We start from the raw sequence: 13,439 nt of genomic DNA, 5'->3' as shown, positions 1-13,439 counted from the left end.
TCTGGGGGGAATGGTCCATCCAAAAGCCACTAATCTCTCTCCCTCCTGGGAATTCTTTATCTTTACATTGGAATTGGTCTGGAGAACAAATGGGAGGCATCTTCCAAAAGAGGACTGACCATTGGCAGTCTTTCAAACAAAGCAACACCTTCAGTAAAAGAGAGCAGCCACCCAAATGTGTACCCATGCTCTATTTATTTATTTATTTATTTATTTATTTATTTATTTATTTATTTATTTATTTATTTATTTATTTATTTATTGGACTTATATACCGCCCCATAGCGCCCCAAGCACTCTCCGGGCGGTTTACAATTTTTAATTATACAGGCTACACATTTGCCCCCCCCCCCAGCAAGCTGGGTACTCATTTTACCGACCTCGGAAGGATGGAAGGCTGAGTCAACCTTGAGCCGGCTACCTGGGATTTGAACCCCAGGTCGTGAGCACAGTTTTAGCTGCAGTACAGCGTTTTAACCACTGCGCCACGAGGCTCTCCTTTCTCCCAGTGGACCTTTTACCTCCCGAGGGGCACAAATGCTCAACACAGAAATCCCACCAATGGGCCCCTCTTACCTGAAGGGTGAGGGGGAGTCCAGCCGACCAGCTCAGCTAGCAGCGGGTGAATGTTCTGCCTTATACACTTGGACTCCGGTTCTAGCAATCTTCTGGTGCCTGGGACTAATATGGGAGGACCTGGCCACAAGGATTCATGTACAGTGGTGCCTCGCAAGACGAATTTAATTTGTTCTGCGTTTAATGTTGTCTTGTGAAAAATTGGTCTTACAAAACGCGTTTTCCCATAGGAATGCATTGAAATCTAATTAATGCATTCCTATGGGCAAAAAAAGTCAGAACAAAGTCAAATTTGGTTTACAAAGGGTTTATTAAGTGCTCTTTAAAACCATACATATTGTGCAGATGATTTTTTAAAAATTAAATCAAAAAACGTTAACATTTTAAACAACATAGAAAAACATTTAAAAATCAGCAAACATGAGGCAGAAAAAAACCCCGAAAACATTCGTCTTGCGAAGCACGGCCATAGGAATATTTGTCTTGCGAGTCATCAACCTCATTGGCAAAACCATTTGTCCTGCAACATTTTTGTCCTGCAAGGCATTTTGTCTTGTGAGGCACCACTTTACTAGTAACTTTTCATTTAGACTAGTGTAATACACCCTACCTAGGGCTGCCCTTGGAGGCACCATGAAGACAGCACTTTATACAAAAATTACTGACAAGAACATATAGGAACAATACAAATTTGGATGTAAGCTGCCAGTACACCTCCCACTGAAGTTCAAAATGTTGTTGGGTGGGGACCTCATCTCATCTTATATAGGTCTGCTTAAGAACGGAAATCTACTGGGAATCCTGTGTTTCACCATCAGGAGTAATCTGTTACACCAAGATGGGGAAGAGAGATTTCTCTGCTGTGAGCCAATCAGGTGCAGACGATGGCCTCCTTTCTGTGCCAAGATAAAATTTGGTGCCTGGCTCAAAATGTTTCAAGTCTAGTATTCATTGTTTTGGTTTGGGTCTATTGGGTTGTGGGTTTCGTCTGTTATCCTACTTGGGAGTTCCCCCCCCTTTTTTTTTACCTTTTCCCTTGCTGATGTTGAATTTAGCTAATGTGACCTTTTAAAAGTCAGTTTAAAATGTTTTGAAATTTTGCTCTTTTGCTTAACAGTGTATAAATGTATCATCCAATGAACCAATCTCATTTTCATTCAGGGGACAACCTGCTGTTTTAACAATGCCTGTTTCACACATATATCAAAGCAGATGATGATGATGATGATGATGATGATGATGATGATGATGATTGCCATTAGTCCTGTTGGGAAAACAAGGCAGGTACCTGATGGGACCTGTGCTTGGTTCTCCCCTGACCTACTAGCTGCTTGGGAGGAGATGTAATTGGAAAAATTCCAGAGAAGAAGATTACACAACTTCTCTTCCTCCCCCTCCCCTGGCAAAATTAAAGCCCCTGCAGAAGGCTTAAAGAAAAAAAACCACACACATTAATATCAGGTGATGCTACTATTATCACGCTTCCTGGTGGAGAAATGTATCTAGATTCTCTGTTAATCTCTCCTTAATCTCTGTTAAGGTTAATGAGTCGAACCACTTGTTAACAGAGGGGCTCTGCTCCAAGAAGCCCAGGAACCAAGGTGATGGCAACTGCCTCTTCAGAAAACCCAGTGACCCAAGAAGCTGTGGAGCCAACTTAACCAGGGAGGCAGGCAAGGAGGGAGTGGTGTCTCAAAGATCACTGTCAGGTATTAATAGTCAGCAAAAGGGAGCACTCCTTTACAATGCTGTCCAGCTAGGCACACACAGCACCCGCTGCTAGCTGAGCTGGTCGGCTGGACTCCCCCTCACCCTTCAGGTAAGAAGGGCCCATCGGTGGGATTTCTGTGTTGAGCATTTGTGCCCCTTGGGAGGTAAAAGGTCCATTGGGAGAAAAGAGAGCTCTACTGCCTAGAAAAGGGGCAGGGTGGCAGTGAAGGGTGGCAGAGATCCATCTTAGGGCCCCAGCTAAGTCTTTTCGCTCCATGGGTTTTAAATCTAACCATTAAGTGTGAGTGTTAACAAATGGGCATGTTAAAAAGTGTGCCTCACACAGACGTACTCAGTGAAGAGAAAGAAGGAGGGAGCTGGGACGGCTTGCAGATCCTTGATGGGTCCCCACATGCTGGGAAATCTGGTTTTGTTCCCATGTAATAAGGGATATAACTGGCTGGACAGCTCAGTGGTTTAGGTATCCGGCTGCAAAGCCAGAGGCTGGGAGTTTGATTGCCCACTGTGTAGAGCCAGCCTGCGTTCCCGTGGGCAAGCTGCGCAATCCTAGGGTGCCCCCAGAAGAAAGGGGCAGTAGGCCGCTTCTGTGTACTCTCTACCTGGAAAATCCTGAAAAGGGTCGCATTAAGTCAGAATTGACTTGATGAAATGTGATTATTATTAATATGGGGTAAAAGTAGGCTCTGCAACAAAGTGTTGTGCACAGTGTTTCAGCCAGTCAGCTAACCAGACCCTTTCCCAAGATACTGTACTCTGTTCCATTCTGCCTCCCCTCCTTGTTTGTCAGACCATGTCTCTATTACAGTCAACGCTATATCTTCACACTGAGCCTACTCAGTCCTTGTTATGTTTTGATTTTTCCCACCCTCCAAATATTTTGGAATACTTCTGCACACTCTGAGTTTCCCCCATGCCTCTGATATTTCAGTCTTGAGCACGGATGGTGACCTTTGAGCTACCTAAGGATTTACCTTGAAGAACTGAGTTCACCGTTACTGCACATGAAAGTGTTTCTGCCTACATATGAAAGGGAGGAATCAGAGGTGCTTCCATGTAAAGTTTTTATTCTGTGATTGCCCTATCTCATTTGTGGGCTTTTACAGGGCTCCACAACATGTGACCTCCCGTTTGCAATACTCCTATATTTTTCTATCACTCTCTCCATCTCTGTTGCTTTCCATTGAAAATAGCAATAAGAACAAAAAACCCACAAAACATACCTTGTAAGGAGAAGGCAGAGCGGCAGCACAAGTTGTTTGTGAAAAAAAGGAGCTCTTCATTTGGAATACCAGATCTCATTTTTCTTGGAAAGCAGTTTCACTTATGTATAAGAGAGAGGTGGGCAAGTGCAGTCTTCCTGATGTTAGACTATACCTCTCATCAGTCTTAGCCAGAAGAGTCAAGAAGGAGGGATGCCAGGAACTGCCGTCCAACAATATCTGATGGGTCATACTTGCTCGCCCCTGGAGCGAGCAGAGGTGTACCTATCCTTAACCACTGTCATAGTTACCAATCAAACTGGGGATGCTAGAGGTCACATCGGTTCTAAAAGGAAAGGGGGTGGATGCGGGAAGCTGCCATGCAAATTCTGAAATCCATATGAGCAGTATACATAGAGGAGGTCAACCAAAGGGGTCTGAAACAAATAAATGGACTATGCTAATATTTGGTTCAGGATCTGATTACCTGGTTAGATTCTGGGATTAACCTTTTGCTGGCATAATAAAATCTGTTCTCTTTACCCAGGAGATCTAAAAATCTTTGTAGGACTCCTGGGGGAGTCACTTCTCCTCATCAGGTTCTGACACCAGCACCAGCTTGGGTCTCATTTTAATACATTTTGCTTTCTGTTCTTTTCCTGAATTGGGAGCATGTTATTTTCCTGTTCTTTTTCTGAACTGAGTCTGGCTTGACACCATCAGAGTCAACCATTCAGTCCAGAATCAGCCCCAAACATTTTGTTGCCTGAAGTGTAGCAGATGTCATTCTATTCAAACAGCCTTTTTCTTAAAACTAGATGAAATATTTTGGCACAAGGGGCAGAAAGTTCAACAGGCATCTCTCCCTTCTGCTGATGGTGAAATACAATAATGTTTCAGTAAAATTGGCAATTTGACACCCAAAAAATTCTATCCAAGGTGCCTCCCTCTCTCTATCTAATAGTAACCATGGTCTTGAAATCATTATATTACTCAAGTTTGGAAAAGTCATTTTTGGAACCACAACTTCCAGAATCTCCCAGCCAATATGGGTACTAACTATCCCTGTTGGAGGATTCTGGGAGTGGCAGTTAAAAACACCTGCAAGGTCTGTACATGAGAAAGCTTTCCAGATCTCCAAATCTGTTCATCAGTCAAGAGGCTGCAAAAAGGAAGTCTAAGGTGGGGAATTTGAGAAGAAGCAAATCTTTTGTTGTTGAAGTCATGCTATATGTAACCATATAGAGGCATGAGGGAGAAGGTACCTGCAGACAATCAAACGAAGCTTTAGCACTGATGTGATGCGTTTTAGGTGTTACCTGGCATAACCCATGATACTAAAAAAAGGCAGAAAACTTGGATTGCCCAGTTTTGAATATACAAAATCCTTTTATCTATGAAAAATAGAGAGAAATGAGGCAACTATTATTTAAGGTCTTCAGTCAACTATTGAGCTATCACAACTATAATTCAAGGAAGTGGACTTGTCCACAAAAGCTCATATTAAAATGTAACAGCCTACAGCATTTTCATCTTCTTTATTTTTTTTCACCTGATAAACTATCATTTGGTGGCCTTAGGGTCAGAGAATGACTCATAAAACTTTCATCATCAGGTTGAAAGAACCCCTTGTAGGAAGAATAAAATACAGCCATAGCAAGTATGTAGTATACAGTCCAAATAAGATGCAGTCTCAGTCTGAACTTTGTTTATGACAGAGGGGGCTGTAAAAGTACAAGGGATGCAAGAGAGTTGCTAAAAGCTACATAGGTAAAGGTACAGGTTCCCCTTGATATTTTTTGTCCAGTCGTGTTCGACTCTAGGGGACAGAGCTCATCCCCGTTTCCAAGCCATAGAGCCAGCATTTTGTCTGAAGACAATCTTCCGTGGTCACATGGCCAGTGCGACTTAGACACGGAACACCGTTACCTTCCCACCGAGGTGGTGCCTATTTATCTACTTGCATTTACATGCTTTCGAACCGCTAGGTTGGCGGGAGCTGGGACAAGCGACGGGCGCTCACTCTGTCGCGTGGATTCGATCTTACGACTGCTGGTCTTCTGACCCTGCAGCACAGGCTCCTGCGGTTTAGCCCCCAGCGCCACCACGTCCCTGCAGCACCACCACGTCCCTAAAAGCTACATACATGAGGATAAATGAGCAACTGGCCCATGGGATGAAGACATGCAGCTACTACGTGGAGGTAGCTTCGCAGTGAAATCACTGTTAGCACCCACACACTACAAAAAGAATGTTGTTTTAAGGGATAAGATTTTAGGATTTTCTGGACTACAGACATAATTCTTCATTCTGTGTTCTACTTACCTTAAAAACACCTTATAAACATGTTGTTGTGTGCCATCAAGTCATCTCCAACTCATGGCAATCCTATGAATGAGAGCTGTCCAAAATATTCTGTCCTCAAATGTTTAGGGATTCAAACCATCTTGAATTTGGTCTTTCTCTTTTTCTGCTGCCTTCAACCTTCCCCAGCATTACTGTCTTTTTCAGAGAATCTTGCCTTCTCACAATGTGCCCAGAGTATGACAGCCTCAGTTTGTCATTTTTGCCTCCAGAGAAAGTTCAGACGTGATTCGTTTATGGCAAACAAAACAACTTGTTTGTGGCAGTCTTCGTGGCAGTCCAGGGCATCCACAAAGCTATCCTTAAAAACCACATTTCAAACAAATGAATTTTCTTCTTGTCAGCTTTCATCACTGTCCAGCTCTCACACCTGTGCACAGTGTCCAAGGGTATGGATGGTCCTGGTCTTCATCTCCAGTGACACATCCTTACACTTGAACATCATTGCTGCACTTCCAAGTCTCAGTCTTTTTCTGATCTCTTGGCTACCTTCTCCATTTGGATTGATGGTTGAACCAAGGTATACAAAATCTCTTAACTTTTGTCAATTCTAAAGTTGTATAGGTGCGTTACAGACATTTAAATATGATGCATTTCACAGAAAGGCCTAAATTAGAAGGCTCTGAGGAAGCTTAACTAGGCCAAGCTCCCTGTCCCTGCCCCAGTGCTAGCTGGGAGGTTTCCTTCTGAGCAGGAAATTGCCAAACATAACTGCAATAGCATAGGTAGACAGGAGTATATCCGGGGTATAAAAAGACAATGAGGTCAACTTTCACAGCTTAACACAAAGATGCCTATTAATTGTGGTTGACTAAGTGCACCTGAGAATTTTGTCAGTTAAGACTCACAGAGTTAGTACAGTTGTCAATGTTCCCTCAAAGAGAGGAGAGAATTAAAAATCTTATATCTTTCTGACTGAGCAATATTAAAAATTTTTTAGACATGTAACATCTATCTCTTTGTTCTGTTAACCCCGAAAATCGAGGCAATTCTCCGGCAGAGGCAGCAGACTAAGACACGAGACAACCAGCTGTATAGAATGCCAATTATTTATTAAATTACACAGCTAGGGCCCAATCTCTTAAAAGCAGAGAAGAGCCCCGAAGCACGGGTGCATAGATGTTTTATATGGATACACACAAAGGGCCATAAACAGTTAGATTCTGATTGGTGTCCTGAACCCGAAACTTTGGATCTCTATGCCCATTGGCCCTAAATGTTCTGTGGGTCTGACTTATTGGCTATACCTGAATGTGCATATGATACGCATGCCCCCTTGGCCTTAAGGTTATGAATTACTCAGATGGCGACTATGTGTCTGATTTGACAGTACCCAGATATTCGTTATCTCTGTCGTTTTGTTTATTGTTACATTTCGTATATGGCCTTCAAGTAACAGCTCTTCCCTTGGTGTCAAAATGGAAGTGCCTTAGCTTCCTCCCTTCGCATACCAAGGGTGCCAATTATCTTCTTAACTGCCCTGTGAACAGGCCTGTTGTTTTGGGAAGTGAAAGTATTGTGTTCTGTTCCTTGGGGCGTTATCTCTCAGCTAGCAGATGGAAGGCCATTGAGGCACTATGTGTTTTGATATGCAAGGGTGTGTTTGTAAAGCACTATGTGTTTTGATATGCAAGGATGTGTCTGTAAAGTTAGCACCCTGGTGTGATTGTGGCAAGAGTCAGGAGAAGAGATCCAAGTCAGGGTCAGTCTACGGTAAAAGCAGTTTCTAATACAGATCCATTCGGATACAGATACATTCAGATACATAAAAGATACATAAAGTTACACAAGTATGCGTGTGCAACACGTTACAATAATTAAGTTGTATTGAAACTAAATACAATTGCTGCGTTGTGGAAGAAGCAATGGGAATACAAGCGGTGTATGAAGTGAGATACAATAATAATAGAATGCTTATTTGTTAACCCCGGAATGGCCAGCCTTCAGTTCCTTAAAATAACTGAACTAATGATAGCATTATCAAATTAATGAATTACCTGGAAGACAGGAGTTTGTATGTACCATTTTCATAATTAACATTGGGGTTAACATAATGAAATAATAAGCATATTGTCCTTTCATAGCTTCGTTTCACAGCCATTTGATCACAGCACAGAGATCAAGACTGCTTCTGCAGTCTGGAAAGTTAAAAACTAATCTTTAAAAAGGAGGTTCTCATAACATGAACTGCAAGTGTAACAAGAATTTTAAAGACCTACATTTGCAGTTTTCTGCAGAAGGTTATAATGTGCAATTTTGCTAGACCTACTCTATGGTATTGGTCCTTCTGGTGTTATTGCCAGCATGCACAGACATCCCCTCCCCCTGCCCCAGTCAACTGTTTGTATGCAGATGGATGTTTTATTGACAAATAGAACAGGATGGATTTGTTGGCTTGTGATCATGCATGCATATCCACACACTTCTGAGAGAATGCATATTTGAAAGCCATCAAAGAAGGCATCTTAGGCAAGGGTTTTTGCTGGGAAACACTGAAATTCTTGGCTCTTCATCAGAAGGGGGGGGCAAAGTCCAGTTTTCCTGACTCAACCATGGGATTAGAAGAAAAGGAAGTCTCGCACCCAAGCACCTCCTATTAGAACCAAAGTATACGAAATCACTATTTAAATTTCTTAATTGTTGACGTTAATGCTGTATAGTTGTTCTATTGTCATGTTTTTTGTCTTCTTAATGTTTGGCTACAGTCCTGCTTTGGCTCTTCTTTCCCTTTCACTAAAATTTGTTTCAAGTCCCTCCTGCTTTCTGCCAGTAAGAGGATGTCATCAGCATAGTTTAATGTATTCATCTTTCTTCCACCAAATTTCATTCCTCTTTTATCTGAATGTAGTCTGGCTTTCTATACAATACATTCTGCATAACAGATTGAACAGATAAGCAAATAAAAGGCATCCTTGTCTCACATCTTTGCATATAGGAAACCATTCTGTCTCTCCATATTCTGTCCTAACAGTAGCTTCTAGTGCACAACACAGGTTACACATCAGGACAATCAAGTGCTGAGTACACCCATTTCTTTCAAAACAACCCACACTTTCTCATGATCCACACAGCCCAAGGATTTGCTGTACTCTGTAAAGCACAGACTGATCTTCTGAAATGCTTTGATGCACTCCAGTACCCAGCAGATATTTACAATAGGACACTGACTGCCTCTTCTTTTTTGGAATCTTGCTAGACTATCAGGTATTTCTTGCTCTCTTTGTTGTAACATCCTGAGCATCACTTTGCTTGCATGGGCAATTAAGGCAACGGTTCTGTAGTTACTACATTTCTTGGCACTCCCTTTCTTGGGGACTGGAATCTATAGTGAACATTTCTGTGGGCCATTGTTTTGTTTTCCATATTAGTTGGCATATTCTTGTTAGAATTTTGACAGATTCAGTCTCTGTGGCTTGAAATAGTTCTATTGGCACCCTACTCCTGGTATTTTATTTCTTTCCAGTTTTTTCAGAGCAGCTTTCACTTCACTTTCTGGACCTGCAGGTCTTTCGTCATGGGATTCCTTTTCAAAGGAGTCTGTCATCCTTTTATCTCTTTTGTATAGGTCTTCAGTGTACAGTTGCAACCTTCTCTTTATTTTCTCCTGGTCAGATAGTGAGCTTCCCTGTTCGTCATTCAGCATTTCTAATCCAGGCTTAAATTTCCTTTTGATTTCTTAGGTCTTCTGGAAGAGATATCTTGTTTTTCACTTTTTGTTGTTCTCTATTTCTTTGTGCTGCTTATTGCAATAGTTCTCTTTGTCTCTATGTGAAAATTCCTGAAATGCTGCATTCAGGTTTCTGACCCTTTTTATGTCACCATTGATTTTTGCTTCTCTCTTGTCTTTTGCAATTTTATCTGTTTCTTCTATCATCCATAGTTTTTCTCTTCTTACTACAATAAATGTATTTTTGGACTCTTCTCTAATATCTCTAGTTTCAATCCACAGTTCTGGTTCACAATCAATTGAATTTAGTAGTGCAGATCTGTTCCTTATGTGGACTTTAAATTCATCAGGAATATTGTTTAAATTAAATTTTGGCACTACAATTACTTTAGTGTTCTTTTTTTCAAATTTACTGTAATATTAACGGTTCTGATCAGTACCACAATCTGCTCCTGATTTTATTTTGGAAAAATACATCTTCTCCATCTACTGCTTCCAATGGCATGGTCTATTTTATTTCTATATTGACCATCTGATGACATCCACGTGTACAGCTATCTCTTTGGTTGCTTGAAGCATGCATTTGCAATAAGTTGTTGACTTCACAGAACTCTGATTAGTTCTCCTGCTTCATTTATGTCCCCTAGGTCAAATTTTCCAACAACATTTGGTTCTGCTTTGTTCCCTACTTTTGCATTCAAATCACCTATGATTATAAGCACGTCTTGTTTTGGTGTGTGATCAGTTTCCTCCTTAATGCTTGCACAAAAGCTTTCACTTTTGTCTTCTACAACATCTATAATCGGAGGAGTTCAAATCAGAAATATTGAAGTAAGCCCAAAGAGACCAGGTAGGGATCAGCAGCAGAGTCTGTCTGTCTGTCTGTCTGTCTGTCTGTCTGTCTGTCTGTCTGTCTGTCTGTCTGTCTGTCTGTCTGTCTGTTTGTTTGTCACCTTTCTCCTAAAGGATCCAAGGCAGCTTACAGGTTCAGATACAGCAAGAGGATTCACCCCATAACCTCAAATATGGCTACTGTGCATATTTTTATATGTTTTCTGGCCAGGCTGACTCAGTGGTAGCCATGTATCCACTTGGTAGTCATGTGTCCACTTAAATTTTTTTCTGCCCTGATCATTATCCTGCCCACCTAGCTAATCCTATCTGATGGCCCATGGGCAACAGAGACAGTAACAAGATGGGCACATACTTACACATACAGCACATATGCACAGTGCACTGAACTTTCATTCCAAGGCACTACTTTCAAAAACTGACACTCTTACGACTTCTCCCCTTCAAGGACTATTTCTCCTGGCTATGTATTAGTGATTCTAGCTCTTTGGGCCTTACATTTTTTGCCTTAAGGCATCCTCCCCTTAGCTGGTTCCTTCCAGATGTGATGGACCCTGACTCCTAAGCACCCTCACCCAACTTGGCCATGTTGTTCAGGGATGTTTGAAGTTGCAGTTCAACTCGTCTAGAGATAACAATGTTGAAGGAAGCTATACTGGTCTATTACCTTTTTAAAATATCCAAATTGTATTTATTGTAAGTACTCTCTATTCCTAGGCCCCCTCTCTTGGGAGAGGGGAAAGCAAGCAAGGTTGGCGTCCCAGGCATTTCAGATTGCCAAGTGGGGTTCACTCACATCCTCTCCTCTTTTCTTCCTAGTTCCAAAGCCCAGCCCAAAAGCAGGTTTGCTTAGTGCTGTCAAAGGGATGGAGGAAAAAAAGATGCCATCTCATTCTATGGCAGTGCATGATGCATTGAATGAAGATGATCTAGAGGCCATCGGCCTGAGAACCCGGGCTTCCCCACCCTCCATTTGTTCCAAGGTCCAGAAGATAAGGTACAGTGGTGTTTCTGCATTTCTCTGCAAAGGGCTGGTTGTAAGAGGCTTGCACTTATATTGTTGAGGAAATGATGGACTGCCCCTGGAAATGTGGGATGTTGTGAGAAATCATGCAAAGAAGTTCCCTTTGGGCCTTGATCTTAGAAATAAATGGTAGCAGAATACCTCCTGCTACTACTGTGTTTCCCTGAAAATAAGACAGGGTCTTATATTAATTTTTGCTCCAAAAATGCATTGGGCTTATTTTCAGGGGATGTTTTATTTTAAAGTCATGTCATCTTCTGGTTGCTGCACAATGCTGCACAATGGTGGAGGGTGGGATTTCACTTAACTGGGGCTTATTTTTGGGGTAAGGCTTATATTACAAGCATCCTGAAAAATCATACTAGGGTTTATTTTCAGATGAGGACTTATTTTCAGGGAAACAGGGTAGTGTTGAACAACTTCTGGTCATCAGTGGTGGGTCACTCAGAGAACCGTTGACCAGTGCTCTAGTATTTCCATTGGCTTCTCATTATTCCCCTTCCAATGAGTGCCTTTGCTTATCAAGCAAATATTGAACAGCCCATGAGACGCAAAATGGAGATACTCAATGAGGAGACTCGGGGGAACCTTGAGGTTTGCAAAGACACATTAAATAGTTAGGCAATGACCTCAACACAGTTCAAGGAAGACCAGGCACATGCTCAGTAGGGATGCCATGCTTCCTGTAATGGCAAGGGCTTCTGGGAGTTGCAGTCCAAGAACATCTCGGGACCCAAGTTTGGAAACCATTGGAATAAAGTATCATGGGAGAAGGCCCAGCTGACCAGCTGCAATTCTCTGCACACTTGCCTGGAACACAGCAGGCCTTAATTCCAAGCACATGTGTATAGGGGTGATCTGCAGTTGGCCCAAAGGTCTAAAATAAATGGACTATGCTAATATTTGGTTCAGGATCTGATTACCTGGTTAGATTCTGGGATTAACCTTTTGCTGGCATAATAAAATCTGTTCTCTTTACCCAGGAGATCTAAAAATCTTTGTAGGACTCCTGGGGGAGTCACTTATCCTCATCAGGTTCTGACACCAGCACCAGCTTGGGTCTCATTTTAATACATTTTGCTTTCTGTTCTTTTCCTGAATTGGGAGCATGTTATTTTCCTGTTCTTTTTCTGAACTGAGTCTGGCTTGACACCATCAGAGTCAACCGTTCAGTCCAGAATCAGCCCCAAACATTTTGCTGCCTGAAGTGTAGCAAATGTCATTCTATTCAAACGGTCTTTTTCTTAAAGCTAGATGAAATATTTTGGCACAAGGGGCAGAAAGTTCAACAGGCATCTCTCCCTTCTGCTGATGGTGAAATACAATAATGTTTCAGTAAAATTGGCAATTTGACACCCAAAAAATTCTATCCAAGGTGCCTCCCTCTCTCTATCTAATGGTAACCATGGTCTTGAAATCATTGTATTACTCAAGTTTGGAAAAGTTATTTTTGGAACCACAACTTCCAGAATCTCCTAGCCAATATGGGCACTAACTATGCCTTTTGGAGGATTCTGGGAGTGGCAGTTAAAAACACCTGCAAGGTCTGTACATGAGAAAGCTTTCCAGATCTCCAAATCTGTTCATCAGTCAAGAGGCTACAAAAAGGAAGTCTAAGGTAGGGAATTTGAGAAGAAGCAAATCTTTTGTTGTTGAAGTCATGCTATATGTAACCATATAGAGGCATGAGGGAGAAGGTACCTGCAGACAATCAAATGAAGCTAGCACTGATGTGATGCGTTTTAGGTGTCACCTGGCATAACCCATGATACTAAAAAAAAGGCAGAAAACTTGGATCGCCCAGTTTTGAATATACAAAATCCTTTTATCTATGACAAATAGAGAGAAATGAGGCAACTATTATTTAAGCTCTGGAAAGGGCAGAAGCTGTGACAGTGGGCAGTGCTGAAGAGCCCCTTTGGCTTCTTCTGCCCTTTCCAGAGTTAATTCTTCCAAATTGGCTCTCAGGGCCACCAAGTTACATTTAGGAAGTTCATGTGAGGGCTGTGACGTCAGGTGAATTCCT

The 13,439-nt window shown here is 41.9% G+C and overlaps 1 protein-coding gene across 2 annotated transcripts in view; it reads left to right on the top strand.

Annotated features, from left to right (window-relative positions):
• The first annotated feature begins 1,322 nt into the window (after positions 1 to 1,322).
• SLC26A6 (solute carrier family 26 member 6) overlaps positions 1,323 to 13,439 on the top strand; it is a 47,288-nt gene continuing 35,171 nt past the window's right edge. The window contains exons 1-2 of one of the 2 annotated variants that reach the window (XM_072989570.2): positions 1,323 to 2,395; positions 11,209 to 11,386. In XM_072989570.2, coding sequence (XP_072845671.2) covers positions 11,256 to 11,386 — 131 coding nt within the window. In that variant the 5' untranslated portion in view covers positions 1,323 to 2,395; positions 11,209 to 11,255. The remainder of the gene's footprint in view (positions 2,396 to 11,208; positions 11,387 to 13,439) is intronic. The other variant, XM_072989569.2, reaches the window with a different exon arrangement.

Source organism: Pogona vitticeps, chromosome 2 (assembly GCF_051106095.1).
Source record: "Pogona vitticeps strain Pit_001003342236 chromosome 2, PviZW2.1, whole genome shotgun sequence".
Lineage (NCBI taxonomy): Eukaryota > Metazoa > Chordata > Lepidosauria > Squamata > Agamidae > Pogona > Pogona vitticeps.
Note: the sequence above shows the minus strand (reverse complement) of the source record. Positions and strands in the feature narration are given on the sequence as shown.